Consider the following 20,549-nt stretch of genomic DNA (forward strand, 5'->3'; position numbering starts at 1 on the left):
ACAAAACATGGATGTAGCAGAGATTGACCTCATACAGCTAGAGGGGGCCCTTTTGCCATTGAGTCTAGTTGCTGACTATAATGCCCTATAGGTCTATGGCAGTGGATGGCAAATAGCGGATCGTGAGCCACATGAGGCTATTTGGCTCCTTGAGTATGGCTCTTCCACAAAATACCACGGACTGGGCAAGTCTGTTTTGACGAAGTGGCATTAGAAGAATTTAAGTTTAAAAAATTTGGCTCTCAAAAGAAATTTCAATCGTCGTACTATTGATATTTGGCTCTGTTGACTAATGAGTTTGCCTTCCACTGGTCTATGATGCTCTCCATGTTTCTGAGTTGGAACTCCTAAAGCATCTCCATCGCATTCATGTGTGAAGAGGAAGAAGGGAAGTTTATAGTTTGGAAGCCCCAGAGCAGGAGCTTTAGACAGTACTTCCTTGAGAGCCTCTACAGCTTGCTTCCCTGCAGGGCTCCATTGAATTGGATGGGGTTTGTCTCACTACAATGGGACATATAGAGGCTGGGCTATCAATGAAAAGTTTGGAACCCGATTTCTACAATATCCAGTCAACCCCAGGAATCCTCTAAGCTGCTTTCTTGTTTTTGGAAGAGGGAAAGGTAGGGTTCCTCTAAGTCTCTCAGGGCTAATCAATAGCCCATCTTTAGATATGACTTGGCCAAAGCATTTTCCTGAGGTGAGGATAAATTGAACCTAATCCTTTGAGACCTTATGTCCTTTTATAGCTAGCTGCTACAGTGAGTAAGTTGTATTCTTTGAGAGTCTAGTAATGTCCCAGAACATAAATCATCTACATACTTGATTAGAGTGGGAAGTCTAGGAAATTGAAATCAGCTTTTAATATCTGGGAGAAATAGGTGGGACTTTCTGTATATCCCTGGGGCAAATAAATTGTTGATCTTCCCAGGTGAGATGCCAGCCTAAGACAGGACTGCCCATCATAAACTGATTTTTAATTTAAAAATGTTAGCTTAAGGCCATTCTTTGTGGTTATTTTAGGTCTCTGAGTTTTCAAGACTTCCATGTAGGCCTTTCTTGAGCTGGTAAGGTTAGGAGGTGGTCCCCTTTGATTCATACTCTCAATATTTGTAATGCAATGAAATCAGTACCTTTTTAGAGAGAATAGAAGGGAAAGGGAGAGACACACAGAGAGAAACATTGATGTGAGAGAGACACATTGATTGGTTGCCTCCCACATGTGTGCCAACCAGGCAAGCCATGAAGCCAGAAACTGAGATATGTGCCCATGACCAGAATCAAACCAAGGACCCCTCAGTCCCAGGGCCAATGCTCTATCTGCTGAACCAAACTGGCTAGGGCTAGATGGTTTTTTAATGTATTCTTTGAAACTTGATAAATAAAGTGAATGTTAATGAATAACAAAAATTTTTCTTTTGTTTTTAAGGAGTAATTCCATTCTATATCTATACATTTTGTTATTCCATTCATCTCATGGCTATTGTGAATAATGCTAAGGCAAACATGTGTGTACAAATATCTCTTCATGTCCCTGCTTTCAGTTCTATGGAGTATATATACAGAAGTGGAATTGCTGGATCAAAGAGTAATTCTATGTTTAGTTTTTTGAAGGAACTGCCATGCTGTTATGTTGGATAATTTCATCCTAATGGCTAGTAAGGCCTGGGGCACTCACCTGGCCCCATCCTACCCACGCTGAGCCCCCACAGACAGTTCCCTAATCAGAGCCAATGTGGTGACAAAACCGCCCTTGTGGCTCTGATTGTGACTGCAAGATGCACCTCAGCAGCAACCATCAGGATACACTGAAGGCACAGGTTTTTTTTTTACTGACAAGTCCTGGGGGCCACACAGCAAGGTTGCAGGAAGAGAGAGAGAGAGACAAAAATCAGGGACTAAGGTCCTGCCTTGATTGAGGTCCAAGGCAGGGTGGTTAGGTGCAGTAAGGGAATTTGAGTGCAGGAAGGTAAAAGTGGGGTCATTTATAAGGTCAGTTATCTAGGTTACCCAGAGCTTCTACAAGGGGAACTTAATGGATGGGGGCAGTCTGGGTGCTTAGCTAGGAGCTGTGACATAGCTGGCAATATGTTTCTAGGACATGAATCATCTTTGAAAATCAAAAAGCTACACCCGGTACTCGCACCATTGTTCATAGCAGCCCCTCCCCATGTCACGTGCCCACTAACAGCGCACAAGCACTGTTGCTCCATGTCCTCTCCAACACTTGTCATTTTCTGCTCTTTTATCATGGCCACCCAGTGTGTATAAAGTGGCAGACTCACTTTCTGAAGAGCTCTTCAGGTCTACAGAGCAGAGAACAAAGACAGAGCCTTGAGCAGTCTCTGCATTTTGAATAAAAGAGCTCTGAAAAGGAACTTTGTCTAGGGCTGCCCCTTGCCACCTTAAGACTGGAGCTGGGTGCTGGGAAATGGGTCCCAGTGACTGCAAGGTGACCAAGTGGAGCTGCTGAGGTCAACCATGCCCTGGTACTTCCTCTGGAGGATGCCTCCCTACTCTCTTAATGAGGCTGACAATCCCCACCCCCAACCCCCTCTGCAGAGTGGGAACAAAGGGCTTGGAGCTCTCCTATTTGGGTTGGACTCACTGTGACTCACCTCCAAAGCACCAGGTGGGGCCTATGTGATTGTTTGCTAGAACTCTAGGTGACCCTGAGTCTCCCTGGTATAAGGTTCTCCCTCCTCCCTACTGGTGGGCGGAGTTATGACATTACTGGCATCTGTCACAGAGACATCCCCAAGACATTGAGCCACCAATCAGTGCATGCCAAAGTGCCCTAGAGCCCACCCTTCTGGGTCCTCTCCTTTTCCTCCCCTTAAAAAGATCCCCAGACCAGTCAAGTGCTGCTGGTCCTCCATGTCCAGGTTGCAACCTGGCTGGGTCCCTCTCTCCTCCCAAATCCTTCAATTCTGATTTCTCTACCTCCATAATGAGTCCCGCTCATTACTGGGGAATAAACTTTACTTTAAAATGTCTTGGTCGCCGAAACCGGTTTGGCTCAGTGGTAGAGTGTCGGTCTGTGGACTGAAAGGTCCCGGGTTCGATTCCGGTCAAGGGCATGTACCTTGGTTGCGGGCACATCCCCGGTGGGGGGTGTGCAAGAGGCAACTGATCGATGACTCTCTCTCATCAATGTTTCTAACTCTCTATCTCTCTCTCTTCCTCTCTGTACAAAATCAATAAAATATATTTTTTTTAAAAAATGTCTTGGTCCTCAGTTTCCTGCACCTCAAACCTTACACCTGGGACACTGTGGTGTGGGCTCCAGGAGCTTGGGGGGGTTTTCCCCAGTGCTTTAGTGAGATAGTGTTTTTGTAGAGTAACATGCACAGACCCTAGTTTGCTGGATGAGTTTTTACACAGGTGAAACAGCTGTGTGACTGATGAGGAAAATAAGACATTTTGAGGGCTAGCAATCTGAATCTGTGTTAGTAACCTAATGCGTATTCCAGTTAGCTTATAGTCTAGTCCCTGCCCCTTCCTCCATTATCTGGTCTTGCAAGACCTGTTTACCTAAGTACTTCCATTTTATAGAGTCCATAAACCATGAATGAATACACAACACCCGGAGGAGTTATCAGTGCTGGTGCCAGGCCAGGCTTTTGGGTGTGGTCTCATGGCCCCCATCCCAACACAAGGGGATTTTTTGCAAAGCCCATGAAAGGTCTGGAAGTCTGATCAAAAGGTATAAAGGGAAAGCTTCCTCTATATTGGTTTGCTCAGGATTTGAAGATAAACAGCCTTCCCTGACTCACTGCATTAGTACATGTGAAACACCTGAAAATAAATGGATTTTTCCTATGTCTCCACGTCTCCTGTGTACTTTTCTGTTGCCTGGTAGATTCTGTAACAGGACCACCAGCCAGAAACAAGTTCCAGCGCACTTCTGTAAGGACAGAAAAGAAGCCCCTCTTTTTCTTCACTGTGGCCTCCATGATTTCTGAGAAACACTGGTAATTAAGCCCCAAGGTTGTGGGCTCCTCTGTTCAAACTGTGGGACAAGGTGAGCTATTCTCTAACTACATTCTTGCATCCTCCACCTACCTGCCCTTTGAACAATTCAGGGGTAATTTCAACAAAGAGTTTCTAGTTGCTGGAAAGTTCTCAACACTCCTCCCCTTTCAGAGAAGCCTCTTTTGAACTCTAAGGCATTTGCTCTAAACCTGATCAGTCACCTCCTTGGGACATCTGACAGACTGTCTCCTGGAAAGCAAACAAACTGCGACTTTTTAAGAACACACCCCTGGTATCTGCTGAACCTCAACACAACCACCCCCCTCTCCCCCCCCCCCCCCCACACCTCCTCATTGCTTAGCAACTGCAATTGCTTGCTCTTCAGAAGCAGATGCCACTCTTTGTTCCCTGCCCTCTATTGACTAAGCAATACCTGGCCCTCTCCTCCCTTGGAGAGTGAAATAAACGTCCTCACTGCATATGTTCTCTTAGTTGGGAATTCTTTCATGGCCCGCGTCTTCAGCCAAACCCTATCAATGTCCAGCTCCCAGAATCCCTCATGCCCGCCCAGCTTCAGTGTCCAATCTGAGGTCACTGAGGCGTCCTATGCCACAGCCTCTACTGGTTGCTGGGGAGTTTCCATGGTACCCGCACCATCACCTGTTCCTTCTTCCTCCTGCTGGTGCACGCTTGTGTGGTTTCCTGTTTGGAGCTAGGGCAGTGAAGCTGTCGTGAATATCTGTTCACATCTCTCCTGAGCTGTTTTCCAAAGTTGTGCTATTTCACACTCCAATCTGCAAGGAATGAGAGTTCCCCTGGATCCATGTCCCCATCAGTGATGGCCTTGTCCCTGGTGTCCCCGCTGCTGGAGAGGAGAGCAAAGAATTTCCCGCTCTTGCCCTCCTTTCTGCTCCAACTGTGCTGCCTGCACCTTAAGCTGGTTAAATTCTAGTTGACCCAGGGATATAATGGGGATGGAGCGTGGGCCAGTGGGACAGGTGACCTCGGTTTATAGGAGCATCTGAAAGAAGTCAGTCTTTGCAAATTCTAGTGCATCTAGACAAGGCTCAGGAAGGGAGAGAGGTATGGATCTATATGTGACTGAAGCATCCATCATACACAAAACTGCTGTTTAAAATTTTAACCCTGCTATTTTGGCTTCTGTAAATGCTTGCTTGCTTAAATAATGGGGAAAATAAGACTACTCCCATTTCAGAGAGGCCACTAAACCTTCCCCAGATGAAGTTATCAGTGCTGGCACCAGGCCAAGCCTTTGGTTGAGGTCTCAAAGCCCCAGCACATGGGGCTCTTTAAGAACTTGCATCAGGGACCAGAAAACCCCATATTTGGAGACAAAGAAGGTAAAAAGATATAAATATAGGTAACTTCCTGTGTGACGGGGCCCAGAATTTAAGAAACATTTTCCTCTGGGCCTGTGCATAATGATGATGATGATGATGATGATGATGATGATGATAATGACTGTAACTCCATCTCTCTAAGCATTGTTTGATTCTTCTCTCTTTTTTTTTCTTCTTTTTTTTGGTAACATGACCTTGGGCACCTTCTACCAATGTGAAACCTGTCTGACCTTTTACTGTTCATTCAGGCTTGACTGATAGCTTTTCTCTCTAGCACATAGCAGCCACCTGCTTGGCTTCAGGTAAGTTTATTGTCCCCCCTGCTCTACTTCCCAATGTGCTCCTTGGACCCAGCCTCTCTTGCTAGTCTCTGTTCAATCATTTCCCATAACTCACCGCCAAAGCCAGGTAAAGGCAGTTCATTTAATGTTACCCCGACCTCCATGTCATTTGGAATAGACTTCTGTTCTTTGGTTTTTTGTCTGTTTGTTTCACACAAGGATTTCCCCCCCATTAATTTTCAGACAGATTGAAAGGGAAGGAGGTGAAGTGTGAGAGAGAAACATTAGTTGGTTGCCTCCGCACACACCCCAACTGGAGCTGGGGATTGACCCTGCAATGGAGCTCCTGCCCTTGACTGGGAATGGAACCTGAGACCCTTAGCTCTGTGGGCTGGTGTTCTAACCACTGAGCAAAAACCAGCCAGGGCTCCTCTCCATATTCTAAAGCAGAGAAAGAAAAGGGAGAGAGGAGGAGAGAGGGAAGAGTGAAGTGAGATGTTAAATGCACTGAGAGGGAACTCAGAAGCTCCCTGGACACCACGTAACGGACATCATAACATCCATTATGAGGTTTTTCTATTTGTGTAACACCTTTTTCTCCATGATGTATTGATAAGAGGAATAGAATTTTAAAGGAGAGAAATACCTATTTGTGAGTCTAACTCTCCTCAGAGAGGTCAGGATGCCACTAGTAAGCCCTGTGACCTTGGACACATCTCTGAGCCTCAGTTTCTCTCTGTATGAAGTGTGTATAACCAGGCCTTTCAGCACCACCGCCACCCCCCGCTGTGGCCCTGTCAAGTAGCCCATTTTTTGTGGACATTGTGACTGAGCCTGCTTAAATTACACAGCCATCAGGAGACACAGCCATACACCCATGGGCAGCAGCCTCTGAAACTCGCTGTCATGTCAGTGGCCAGAATCTGTTAACCTGTACACAAACAGAAAATGACTCAGAGAGGAAGGAAAAGTCAGTGGAGTGGGAGTGTCTTCTTACCTGCCCCTGAGTCCCTTCCTGGCCCCTTCTCCACCAGCAATTTCTCTTTCTCTAAATCCACTTCCTCTTACTCCTGGCTCCTCCCCATGGAATAACTGCCAAATAGTTTTGTTTTCTGTTTCACAGTAAAGTTTTCATCAGTTCAGAGAACTGCCTGGCTGTGTGAGGAGCAGCCGTGACCACAGAGGTGGTGAAGACATGGGGGCCGAGAGCAGCTCGCATTCCTTCGTGGCCGCAGTGAGTTCCCAGGCTGTGGGCACAGGCGATGCTGCAGGGTCCACTGGCTGCCTTTCAGGGAAGCTGTGCTGGGTCTCCTAGGAAACCAGACTGGGGTGGCAGAGGGTACATGGGGGGCTGACATGCCCAATGGGGCAATCCGGACACACCTTCTGCCCTAGGCCGGTCTCACCTGCCTCTCAGGACCCAGGGGTGATAATCACCACAGTGGGGCATTGCACAGATGGTGCTGAGCTCCCTCTGGGCGCCTGACCTGTCCTGGGTGCTGAGGGCAGGAGGTCACTGGGCAGCACTGGAAGAGTGGGGCTCTGTTGGGATGAAAGGGGAAGTTAGCAGGGCTTCCAGGGAGCCCAGCAGCCAGGCCTGGGCACTTACTTAGGAGATGGCCTCCCTGGGTTCAGCCGTTTCCTAGTCAGGTGGCCTCAGGCGAGCTGCTTTTCCCTGTCTGGGCCTCAGTTTCCACATCTGTAAATTAAGGATAATCCTTGAGCCACCTCCCAAGATTGCGGTAAGGATGGAGGTAGCATATCTAGGGGGTTTGATCGGTGCCTGACACGCAGTGGGGCTATGGAAGTGTGGAGCATGATTAGGAGTGCGGGGGCTATTAGCAAGTGCCAGAGGGATCAGTCAGAGAGAGCAGGACCCTAACTGACTGCCCTCTTCTCCCTGCAGGCACACGCCATCGAAGGGGGTCTCAAGGATGGACTTGTGATCACTATCAAAGGAACTTTTCTTACATCCAAAGGAACCAGGTACCTGGAACTGTTATTTCCCCCAGCCTTTCCCTTAGCAAACCATGGCCCCTGTCAGCTCGGGCTGGTTCCCCAACAGTAAGGTGACCAGATGTCCCACTTTTGGTGGGACAGTCCCGACTTTTAACAATTTGTCCTGCGTCCCATGGCATTTTAAAAAAGTCCTGATTTTTTTAAAGAATGCACGACAAGCTAGGGAACGGTGGGATAATGAGAAGGGAATATATGATTTCTGGCGGCCATGTGGCTATTTAGCCAGGATATCAGTTTTATATTATTCTTGTTAATTTTATAATGTTAAACTTTAATAATAAGAAATAACTGTTGAGAACTGATTGTGAAGAACTGCTTATCAAAGGTCGCATTGTTGATCAGTTGTTAGAATTCGACCACCATTGTTTGGACTTAATGAACAATGACATTTTTTTGGGATTGGCAACGACGAAAACATTCTGTAACTGTCTCTCAGATGATACACATGGTACTGTGTGCTAGTAAGCTGGTTAAACAAGTGGTGTCATTACAAATCAGCTATTCAGATAATTTAGGTAATTTATTTATTTATTTATTTATTTATTTCATAAATACATAAATTTTTTTGAATTTAGCAGACAGTACTAGTATTATTTCTATTTTATAGTGGCAGCAAAAAGTCAAGCGCTGGCTTGAAAGTAACATTTACAAGTATACATAATTGTTATTTATTTATTTATTATATTTGTTAATTATACTTATGTATAAATTATAAAAATATATATTACAATACTATTTTTTTGTGCTATGAAAATTTCTGTTACTACATATAGACAAAATTTCTAATTCAGAACCCCCAACCCACCCATCAATGGTGTCCCGCTTTACCAATGTTAAAATCTAGTCACCTTACCCAACACTGTCCAAGCTGCGTTTGACTGGCCAGGGGACACTAAAGAATAGGGCCCAGTCCCTGCCAACACTGCATGGCACCCCTGCCCTCTGCCAATAGCATCTGGACATCATTAACGTAGACTCCCCAGAGACACAGGCAGAGTGGGAGCTCAAGGTCTCAGGCCAGCCCAGGGGATGATCTTTATGGGCTAGGATTGATCTTTGCATGCAAAGACCCAGAGATGCAAAAACAATGCCTCCTTTACTCCCCATGACGGCCTTCACTTACTCCGTGGCCCTTGTTTGGCTGGTGTGGAAATATTTAAACTTGGCATCAAATGTAATCCAGTCTCTTTCTGTTTCAAGTTCATTCCTAGAAAACACGAAGGCAATTCAAAATACAAACATCTCCTCGGCACTGTCTCCCACCCAAGAGGGGACTTTGGGGCTCAAGGAAGACTTTCCCATCTTCTCAGAGGCCGAGCGCCCTCTAATGCTGGCCCAGCCCTGGCTGCCCGAGCTGAGGTCAGGGTGGTGAGGAGATGAGGGGCTCTTGCTGATTTGGGTGGGGCCCTCTCCTGGTGGCTGCCTGCTGAAGCCCACGGTGCCCACAGAAGCCTTTCTGCACACACAGCCCTCTCTTGGAAGCCTCTGTCTCAATCCCAGGTGTCTTTGGTTCCCAGTGCTCCTTTCATCACCTCACACAGGGCCTGGGGACCTTTTGGATCCCTTCACATCCCAGGCCCGGACCTACCTCTTCTCGACTTGAAGATTCTAGTTGACTTTGTCCACTATCGCCTTCCCTGCCAAGTGGGCATAGGCACGCTCACCTTGTGACATCTCCCTGAGCCCTGAGTGCCTCCAGGAGACACCATGGAGGGCGAGGCTCCCAGATGGCTCTAAACCCTGCCAATGGGGAAGCTGAGCCCTCACGTCTGACCCTCCATCCCTTCTCTCTCCTCCCTCTGCCTGCCTCCTGTCCAACTGTCTCCACTTCTTCCCATGGGCCCTTTTGCACTCTCATCCCTGAGACCAGAGAAATGGAGCTGAATGACCACCGAGGGACAGATGCACCCAGAGATATTTCAGAAACGATAGCCTCATGTACAGAGGAATCTGGACTCAGTCTTCTGGTTCCAGAGTCACTGGGAGCCTCCTTTCCTTTTCGTGTCCTCAGACTGGCTGAGGGCACCCAAAGGGAGCTAGTATTGAGGAGGCCCTCAGAGCTTGTCCTCCTCCACAGAGACACCAAGGGCTCTGCAGGAATTGAATAGAATGTCTAATGGGCCACCTCTGGGCTTGGAACAGTGCCTGGCCCTGTGGGGGAAGCAGAAGACACAAAACTGGGGAGAATTCCCTGGGTGCTGTGCATTAGTTGGGACAACAGAGTGACCCCAAGAAGGCTGTGAACCACATCATGCTCAGGTCAGGGAAGGCTGGAGTAGACAGTGACGCCTCGGGGAGAACCTCATATTGGGGCTGGTTCCTGGCCATGTGTCTGGGAAAAGGCCAAACAAACTTGTATTGTGGCCCTTTGGTGAGCCTGGCTCCGTGGAAAGTGCTTTTTCTTTTCTTTTCTAATTTATTTTTTGTTAATCTTTGCCCAAGGGTATTCCCCCCCCCCCCACCTTCGCCCCAATCATTTTTAGAGAGTGGAAAGAAGAGGGAGAGACAGAGAAGGAGAAACATCCAAGTGAGAGAGACCCATCGATGGGTTGCCTCCCTCACACTCCCCAACCAGGTCCAGAGATCAAGCCTATAACGGAGGCACATGCTCTTGTCCGGAATCAAACCCTCACCCTTTGGTCAGTGGTTGGATGCTCTATCCACGGAGCCAAAGAGGCTAAGCCTCTTTTTTTTTTTTTTTTAAGTATATTTTTATTGATTTCAGAGATGAAGGGAGAGGGAGATGGAGATAGAAACATCAATGATGTGAGAGAATCACTGATTGGATGGCATCCTGCTGGAAACTGAGCCTGCAACCTGACCTGTATCCCAGCCAGGAATTGAACCATGACCTCCTGGTTCATAGATAGATGCTCAACCACTGAGCACACTGCCTGGGCTGGAAGGTTCTTTTGTTTTAATTCCTCACCTCAAAACCCAAAGGAAGCTTTGAGGGTGAGGACTTCCTTCTGAGGAGAGAGACAGGAATGAATATTCACTTATGTGGGGGCTTTTTGAACACTGCCTCAGTAATCACCCCCAAAGAAGGGAGTCACCCCCTTTCCTGGTTTTGTGCCCAGTAAATTTTGGAACCCACAGACCACCAGGGAGCGGAGTTCGATGCAAAGGCAGAAAGTCTTTATTCTAGCTCTAGCTAGGGTCCGAGCCAGGGCACCAGCGCAGTGGCATTCACCCGTTCCTCACTCGGACCCCGCTCCAAATTTCTTTCCCAAGTTTTATACTCTATCCCAGCTATGTGAGTAAGCACCCTCTCCGCCCCTCCCCCCTTTGCTGGCGTAAGTCCTCTTTTGCCATTGCAGCATCTCTGGGGTGGTTGGTTACCATAAGTGATTCCACCCTCCAACCCCCAGTTAGGCTGATTTGTTCCCATATCACATGTGTCAAACACAAGGCCCGCGGGCCAAATCCAGCCCGCCAGGCCTTGCAATGTGGCCCGCACCGCGCTGTCATCACTGCACTCCGCTGTCAGTTTATGACATTGTCAGTTTATGACTGTTCAGTAAACCATTCGGCCCGCCATTTAGGCTGGATTTTAGATTTTGGACCCTTCTCTGATTGAGTTCGACACCCCTACGGCATAGGTCATTCCACCGCCTCAGGTCATTCCACCGCCTGTTCCTGAGAAACGAAACCTACCTCGGGGCCTATCCCTGCCATAAAATGTTATATTCTGGTTTTAATAAACCTTGCACTGGGTTAAGTGCAATAATAGTTCGGAGTCATTCCCTCCACCCCCAATAACGAATGGTACCAGCTGGGGTCAGGGTCCAGGCCTATGGACATTAGGGAACCACTCCACACCTCATGTGTGGGACACACACCAGCCTCCCGATGAGGGACAGACACACATCCCGGAAGTTCTCATGTCTGGAGAGCCCATATCCATGCCATGACTTCCCTGTTAGATACAGTATTTGACCTTAAACACCATCAATGTCACCTGATCTCTCCATTTGTTCTCTTCCTTCCCAACTGAGCAGCCTTGGGCTGGCCTCTAACCAGTGCCCACTGGGCATGAGAGGCTCTTGCTTCTGGGCAAATTCCTGGATTTGCATCTTCATGCAAATGTGAGATCAGTTTCCAAGATTTAGGCTAGAGTCCACAATGTTCTTTACCCAGTTCCTATTTATTTCTGAAAAGTCACACTGGAAAGGGCAAATTGCAATAATTACACAAAACACACTAAGAGCAAATTTGGTAAACAAAAAGGAAGGCAGCAAAGTGGGGTGGGTGCATACCTGCCTCACAGGTTGTAGGCAAGTTAGCAGATTCATACGGAAGTCAGAGGCCCCGGGCACTCCTGCTCCTACCATTGGAGTAAACCAGAACACTGCTGTCCGTCCACCTAGGTTTGCTGTGAACTTGCAGACCGGCTTCAGTAATGATGACATTGCCTTCCAATTCAACCCTCGGTTTGAAGAGGGCGGGTATGTGGTCTGTAACACCAAGCAGAAAGGACTCTGGGAGCAGGAAGAGAAGATAATGAGAAATCCCTTTGAGATGGGGAAGCCCTTTGAGATCCGCATCCTGGTGGAGAACTCCCGTGTCCAGGTGAGCAGGATTCTCCTCCCTCCCTCTCACTGCCTGTCCCCTGCCCTGTTGTAAACAGACAACCAACGTGTCCACACTGCCTGTCACTACTTGAGCCAATTCAGCAGAGACAGTGCTGAATCATAACGAGTGTTTACTCCATTACCTCCAGCAGTATGTGGAGAGCAGCAGGTCATCCACAAAAATCTGCTCTGCACCCCATAAGCCAGCTGCTTCTATTAGGTAAAAGAAGAAAGGATTCATGGGGAAATAGCCAAAGGGGATGCCAAATGGGCAGTTACCAGGTAAGCAGGCTGGAGTTTTGGGAAGGCCTGCAGGTGTGCAAAAGTGCTGGGGATCTTCAAAGGGCTGTAGCTCTGGTTTCTGCAACAAGGTTGTTAATCTTTCCATGAGAATAGGCTGCTCCACGTGGGGAGGCTGGGCTGCATTGCCAGGCAAGTCCCCAGGTCCCACAGGACTGCCAGCCAGGTTAGAATGTGCCTTCTTTATTCAGAATAAACCAATCACAGTTAACAGAGCATGAGTAATAGGTCTTATAATTCTAGGTGCTTCCCAGCATTCTATCACTGCCCTTATCACTGTCAGGCAGGGAGAAACACCCTTAACACCCAAGCAATGCCTTTATACAGAACACAGGACTTTACACTCTTCACCTGCACCTACAGAGCACCTGTTGCTTCTGTTACCTGGAAATTAGAGCTGATATTGGCCTCGGGTCCAGGTGACTTCCATCCTCTGCTGCAGCCTTGTCCGTTCCAGGTCCCTGACAGCCCTGTTTGTGGTGATGCTGTGGCAGCCCTTCTGCAGGCCCAGTGGTGGCTCAGGGCTACAGGTGGAGTCATTGCTCTTGCAGGCAGAGCAGTGCTGCTGGGCTGGGGGAGAGGGATTGTTGTGGGGCCGAACTCTGGATTCACAATAAGACCACCAGAGGCTGCTGATTGATTAAAAAAGCAGGCAAGGATTTATTGAACTGGCCAGGACGTCCGTGAGAGCACCACACACAGGTGGCCACACTCATCACCTCGCTGTTCCAGGTGTAGGCAGTCTTTTTAAAGGTCTAAATCACAAAAATCGTCCTTTGTTCTAAATTCTAAATGCTGGGAACAGCCCACATGGCGACTCCCAGCCACATCCTGCTGCACATTGGAATGTGGCCCTATCTTGTGAAAGCAGTTTTACAGAGGCAGAATTAAGCAGAGTTAGCAATCTCTAAAGGAGGCGTCTTCAAACTATGGCCCACAGGCCACATGCAGGTGTTTTTGCTGTTTTGTTTTTTAATTCAAAATAAGATATGTGTACTGTGCATAGGAATTTGTTCATAGTTTCTTTTAAACTATAGTCCGGTCCTCCAAAGGTCTGAGGGACAGTGAACTGGCCCCCTGTTTAAAAAGTTTGAGGACCCCTGCGAAGGTTATCTACAGTTTCTACTCCTGGAGCTACTGAGTCAGTGGGAATCGGTCTCCTGTAGTTCTGGTCCACAGGCACAGGAAAATTACCTTGGTGAGTCTCCAGGCCTCAGTCTGGAAGCTGAGGTAACTACCCTATTGTTTCAGCAAGTAAGTGGGTGCAGAAGCCAGAATAGCAGGGTTAAAATTCAAACAGCAGTTTTTACCTACGTATGGTTGCGACCATACTTCAGGATGGCTGTGTCTGTGCTTCTCTCTGTGTGAAGGGTGCCCCCAGGTCCTCAGTGTGCAACCAGAAGCCCCCACTCCTCTGCTCACAGGAGCACTTTATGCCCATTGAAATGTGCATATTAAAATGGCATCCCCGTTGAGCTGAGAAAGACACACCTAGAGCAATAATCAATCAAGAACTCAGAAGCCAAAACTAGAGCCAAGTGGTGACTGGGTTTGGCTGCATTTGGGATCACATGTGTGTTCCTTACCTGGAGCAGCTCCGAAGACTTGGCCCCCACCTACAGGGGGTGGAGGTGAAAACCGGACAGGCCTTAATTTCTAGAAGCAGGGGTCCTAGTGCTCCGGTGTGCTCCCCGCCCTGGTCTGGGACCCTCTCCTGATATATGCGCCCCTGTTTACAGGTGACGGTGGATGGAGATCACTTTCTGGACTATGAACACCGCATACCCTTCCACTGTGCAAACTACATCTCTGTTACCGGCCCCGTGGAGCACATAGACATCAGCTTCCAGGTCAGATTGTCCAAATGGCACATGTCCCAGGGGCTGGGTGCAGGAGCCAGTCTGCTATGCCTAGGCCCTATTGGGAGGAGCCAAAGGTCCCAGCTGATCTCTCAGCCAAGTGACTCTGGGGAGAGGACATACCTCTGGCTATCCCTGCCCCATCCTTCTTATGGCACCATTTCTGTCCAGAGCACCTGCCTCAACAAGACTCCTTCCCCTCTTGTCTGTCATTCTGTACTCTCACCCTTGTTACCAGGCCATGTGGTTCCATGAGATCCATTGTCACCAGCTGTGGGATCTCAGATAAGTGAGTCTGCCTCTCCCAGCCTCAGTTTCCTCATCTGTGCAAGGGGCACAGTCATTGTCTCCCCAGGAGGTACTGTGTGGGCACAATGAGGGGATATATGTCAGAGGTCACGAAATGGCCCCCGTGGCCACCCCAGGGTCTACTAGTCTCTCTCTGCATTTTCCAATTTTGAATGTGGTGCCAACATGTACAAGGTCAGGAGCCGGTGTGCGTTGTGGAGCTGAGTGCTGGTGATGGCTGCACCACAGTGTGAAGGCGCTGAATGACCCTCCACTGAGCTCCTGAAAATGGTGAAGGTGGTAAATTTAATGGGCATTTTACCAAACATTTTCCAGGTCCGGTAATGTCACATGGAAATCTGAATGGCTCACTTTTTGTGAAAACAGGGCAGATTTTGGTAGGCGTGGCCCACATTGTCACAGGGCCCCAGGCGCCTGGATTAGAGATGTTATTTCCAATTTTGATATTTGAATGCGCTCCTGAAATGGGAAAAGCACACAGTAGGCCTGCAGCAAATATGAGTTCCTTTCTCCTTCGTCCTCATCTCTGTTACTTCTCCCTCTTGCCTTCTCTGTCTGTCCCTGCCTGCCTGGCTTTCACCCTCTTGTCTGGGCCCCTGCCTTCCCACTTTTACTTGACTCATTCGAGCTTCTCTTCACCCCATGGCACCTTTTGTTTTCACAGCGTTTTGATGAGATCCTTACAGTGAAATGCTGCCAGACTCCCTGTTACCCACGTGAGCCCAAGAAGCCGAAAGGAAAAGTGAGTTAAACATGGAAAATATGGGAGCCTGAGCAGTCAGCGGGAAGGACAAAGGGTCTGAATTCCAGCGTGGAGGCAGCAGGGCCTATTGGCCCCATGATGCCCACCCAAGGTTCCCTATCTCCATGAACCAGGCATGGTGCATCTATGTGATCTGGGAAGCATCCATTCTTCACTCCCTTCCTCAGTATCCCTCCAGTGCACAAGGCCTCTCCTTCCTGAAGCCACTTCCATGGACTAGACCACCTAAGTCCTCACCCCGCACCCCCTCACTCTGACCCACTGCCACAGTGTCCTTTCCAAAAGCAAATCTAATAGCATCTACTCACTGCTTAAAAACCCAAAAGGCCCCAGGCTCAATAGAGTTCCAATCCCCCAGCTGGAGGAGCAGAATCCTCCCTAGTCCTGCCCAGCCCACCTGCCAGCCTCCCACCTCACCCACAAAGACCCTTTGTCAACCTCCACTGCTCACTCCAGGCTCCTTCCGGCCACCACGCTTTTGCATCTGCTGTCCTGGGGCCAAAAGGACCCTTTGCCACCTTACCCCAGCCAACCCCTAACTGCCCTTCAGTGCTCTGCTTCAATGGGGCTCCTCAGGGCATCTTCCCTGTCTGACAAGTTGCTGGATGTGCCACCCCTCCCTGACCTGATGGACTTTTAACAGCTCTGTGCACGCCAGTCAACATGTCCAGTTATAACTGTACTTACATGCCTGTCTTGGTCACTCCACCCTCTCTTTCCCCCAATCCATAAGCTTGGGGTTGTGACTTGTTCCTTTGTGTATCCCCAAAACTGTGCCCAGTGCCTGGAGTGCAGTAGGGACTGGAGAAATGGAGGAGGAGTGTGGTTTGCACAGTCAGTAGAAGGGGAGACCAGTCAGGGAAATCAGAACAGTCTGCTGGGTGGGGAGGGGCCTTGGCCACTTGAGCAGTGGGGGAAGGGGCAAGGGTGCCTCCCTACCCAGCTTCCTGTGGCCCATCATGCTGCAGGGTGGGCCTCTGCCACCTGCCACACTGGCCTTAGGATGGTGGAGCTCCTGGGAGCCTTTGCAGGGCAGCCCGACTTTGGCCCTGGCCTTGGGCAGACAGGGTATGCTGATACACCCAGACCCAACTGGCACCATTTTATATCTTATCACTTGCTATTGGGACAGGCTTGGGCAAGGTGCTTAACCTCTCTGAGCCTGTTGTCTCACTTAGCAAAAGGGAAGCTAAGGATGCCTCCCTCACAAAGCACTGAAGCCAGAGCTTGGCACACAGTAGGCCTCACTAAATACCAGTTTTCACTCTCCTGGTGAATTAGGACACGGCTAATAATGGTTTTGCCCCTGGGAGCTGAGGTGAGCTGTATGTCCTATGTCAGACACATCCTTCTTGCTCTCTAGAGGAGCTGGCAGGATGTCCCCTCTCCGCCTGCCCCTCCCTGTTTCTAACCACAGTTACCTGGGATGGTGGGTGGGCACCACAGGCTCAGGGCGGCTTGCTTGGGAGCAGGAAGGAAGCGAGTGTGGGTCTGGGAGGTATTTCTGACCACCGTTTCAGCTGTCATCTCCCCGTCCAGTGGCACCAATATTAACCACCATTTTTCTTTTTATCCCCTTCAGCCTCCAAGCCGTTGCCAGGCCAAGGCCGCTTAAATTGTAAGTCTCTTGCTCTCTCTTTGGAAACTCTTCACTTTGGTTCTTCCTGTGGGTTAAAAGGAAGAGGTAGGCCAGGCATTGGGCCTCTTCCACAAGGCGATTGGCACAGCTAAGGCCAAGACCTCTGTGCTACCCTCCTGACCCTGGTGGGGGTGCGGGAGAGTCTTTGGGGGGCAGGGGAGGTTGGCTGTGCTGATGAATTGGGAAACAAGCTGAACTGCCCAAGCCCCTGCCATTCTGTGGACATGATGGCCCTCAATTACTTCTTTCTGAAAAGTGAAACTACACTAGAGAAATTCCCCTGAGTAGGAAGATGGGCCAAGAGGCCACAAAGGAAGACGGCACATTCCTCGTCAGAAGGAACTTTTCACCCTACCTAACCCTCTTAAGAGGAAAAACACCTGTACCCTGCAGTTTTCAGAATCTGGTCTGGGATAATGAGAAAGTTCCCCATCTGCAGCTGCTGGGAGGGTGTGTGTTAAGTGGTGCCCTCTGGTGGCCAACAGCGGTCTTCGCGCTGGTGAAAGCAGGTGAAAAACACCATTTCTTTTTTCCACACACAAACTTTGGTCCACACAGTGCAGAGAACCCCTGGACAGATGTTCCCTGTAAGTCTGCAACCTCCATCAGCACACAACCCGCTCCCTCCTGTTGGTACAAGTCGGTGGGGAGCCCTGGAGTTAGGGGAGCTGCCTGTGGTAGGGCTGAGGGCAGGTGGCCATGATGGGGGCTGGGACAGTGGCAGGAAGTTGCACCAAGGCTGACAGGAGAGGGAAGGCGAATGAGAAAATCCAGAGGCGGAAGCTTCACACTAGAGCATCCCCTATAGAGTGTGTGGGGGACTGGTTGCAGGTGTGACCCCACCCTGAATTTCCTGGTCTCTTTTCAACAGAATCCCATAATTCTCCCCCTGAGAGACACCATCTTGAAACAGCAAAGACCAACCCCTCCTTTGAATTAGCCAATCGCTAAAGACTGTGCGCCCGAGCTCCAATCAAGAGATGCCTCAGGGATTACAGAGCCTAGCAACCCACCTGCTTGTTGTGCACAGGCTTCCAGACCACGTGTGCGCACCCTTCTGCATAGAAGTAAAGATGTTTGCCTTGCTGCCTGGCTCCCGAGTATGATTTGTGTTCTACCAGGACCTCTGAGTTGGAGGCTCTGCCTTATTTCTAATGCATATACTTACTAATACAGTGGAACCCAGGTTCTCAAACTTAAATTATTCTGGAAGGCTGTTGGAATAGCCTTTCTTTTATATAGTACCTGTCTAATGTATGGTTTAATCTATGAACTAACACTTGTTTTCTTAAATGTGTGAAAGAAAAGAGCCACATGCTAACCTGACAAGCTGAGGGAAGGCCTGCATGGCAGTCTTGCAAACCCAGAGACCTAAGATAACCACAAAAGATGGTTTAAAAATTAAATATCTAACAGGTTATAGTAGGTAGTCATATCCCAGATATATCACCTGACAAAGATCAACTTTGATCTTTTACTGAGCCCCTCTGCCTACCTGCATCTGAGATAACATATCTGTGAGATGTCTGGGTGTAACTTCCTTTTTACCCTGGACCCCTCAGGGCACAACAAATGGCCTGGAGACATTCTCTCATTGTTTTTGTTATCAGGTTAATTGTCAACTGTTAATTAGGTTAGAGTATCCTGTATCCATCTCTGTAAAAGAAGCTCATGTCCATCATTTAACCTTTTACCCTATCCCAGAGGTTCCCCCGCCCTCTCACCCCCCCCCGCCCCCCCCCACCCCGCCTTCCCTTTGTCCCACCTCCCTAATCTATCACCAATGAATTTCATGTAACTCACCTAAGTCCCTTTCCTTTGATTGCAATTTATAAATATAAAAATGTAACCCATCATTCTCCAGAGCATTATCTCAATCCCTTGAGGTTCTGCTTCCCGACATATGTCGACAGTAAGGCTCAAATAAACTCACAAAAAAATTCTTTACAGGTTTTTTCGTTAACAAATGTATCTAACAACCCCCTAATCACATTCAGGACTTGCTCCAGGGATGTCTTTCAGGAAGTCAGCATGCTGCATCTTCACTTTTTCACTCATCACTGCCTCAAAAATGCTGTCACTGACTGACTGCTTTTCATTTATCCAAATCAGCAGAAGTTTTCTTCTAGCTCTTCAACTGCCTGTCATCCTGGGTTTTTCCCACAGGCTTAGCAACATTAACACTCTTGGTGGCCTCTTAATGTTTTAAAATGGTCCTAATCATCCATTTCACCAGCTAGGAAAGAAAAAAAAAAAATATTCACAGCAGATTTCTTGAGAGGTTAACGACAGGTTTAGGGGGAAACTGAATCCCATTCTCTCCTTTGTTTGTGACCTAAGAGATGCTTTTGGTCATGCTGAGGTAGCAGCATGAAAGAAAGGGTTGTCAGGTTGAGAACCAAATCTTGTTCAACAGGAAGATATTGTTTCCTTGAACATCTTGGTGGAGAACTGAATTGTCCAAGATGGAAGCCCTCTGAGACCTCTGAGAAGGTCTGATTGTATTGCATTGTTTCTTCTACACCCAACACCTGATGAACCGCATCTCCTCCCTACAGTCACCAGGGCATCTCTTGTTAGAAATGCTCTTCACCAGTGTCTCAGGGATTAAATAGATGCTTGAAAATAGATCTACAAGGCACCCTACTTCTGCAGAAGGGTGCAATGCCCCAGCAACAATATGGTGGCAAGAACAGAGAACAGGCAGTCCATCTCCTTTGCCCCTGATGTGTTACTGCACCATACCCTGATTGTCTTAAGGACCTGGTTCCACAGTCTATTTGAATGTCTAACTTCAGAAGGGCAGCCCAAGTTACAAGAGGGGGCCATTTGCAATGCCTGCCAGGAAATGGTGCAAAACTATGTCTTGTCTCCTACAGGAATGTCTGCGGGTATAACTACCTGTTAGCCTTTTCTGCCAGGAAATTGGGGAGAGCTACGGCTTTGTCTTTTGAGAAAGGGAGAACTGGGTGGATCTGAATACAAAATAAAGTGGTACAAAAAAAAAAAAGAAAAAAAAAGAAATGGAGTGAATATTTATACTATAGCTTTGATAGGAAAAACTTCCTAATTCTTACATTCTTGTTCCCTCTTCCCAAAGTGTCAAGCTCTCTCACATTCTCCAGGACATTGGGGTCCAACTTCAGACATTGCTCCTCTGACTCCAGCTTCCTGATCCTGGCCACTCTCCCAAGGGGGACATATTCCTGAAGGTCATTATCACTGAGGAAGCTAAGGCCAGGGAGCTAGTCCTATGGCTGGGAGGCCCGAGATGGTAGATTTCACTGGTTTACTTCTCCTCCTGCCTGTCACCCTGTGCTGTGCTCTCCACATGTACAGAGAGCTCCCCTTAGCACAGGAAGGGGGTGTGTCCTATCCCTGGTGAGGACTTTCTGGAGCCAATAAAACTCCTTGGAAAATTTTGCCTGGTACCTTGTTTACCCACAGCCATGCCAGATCAGTGAGGAAGGCC

The 20,549-nt window shown here is 48.5% G+C and overlaps 1 protein-coding gene across 1 annotated transcript; it reads left to right on the top strand.

Annotated features, from left to right (window-relative positions):
• The first annotated feature begins 6,737 nt into the window (after nt 1-6,737).
• On the top strand, nt 6,738-18,164 carry LOC311611057 (galectin-9B-like). The gene is made up of 7 exons (XM_084862791.1): nt 6,738-6,848; nt 7,521-7,600; nt 12,004-12,205; nt 14,247-14,357; nt 15,340-15,417; nt 17,021-17,056; nt 17,949-18,164. Exons 1-6 carry the CDS (start codon nt 6,810-6,812, stop codon nt 17,051-17,053), a joined length of 543 nt encoding a protein of 180 aa, XP_084718917.1. The 5' UTR covers nt 6,738-6,809; the 3' UTR covers nt 17,054-17,056; nt 17,949-18,164.
• The last annotated feature ends 2,385 nt before the right edge of the window (nt 18,165-20,549 follow it).

Source organism: Pipistrellus hanaki (assembly GCF_964339955.1).
Source record: "Pipistrellus hanaki genome assembly, chromosome: 16".
Lineage (NCBI taxonomy): Eukaryota > Metazoa > Chordata > Mammalia > Chiroptera > Vespertilionidae > Pipistrellus > Pipistrellus hanaki.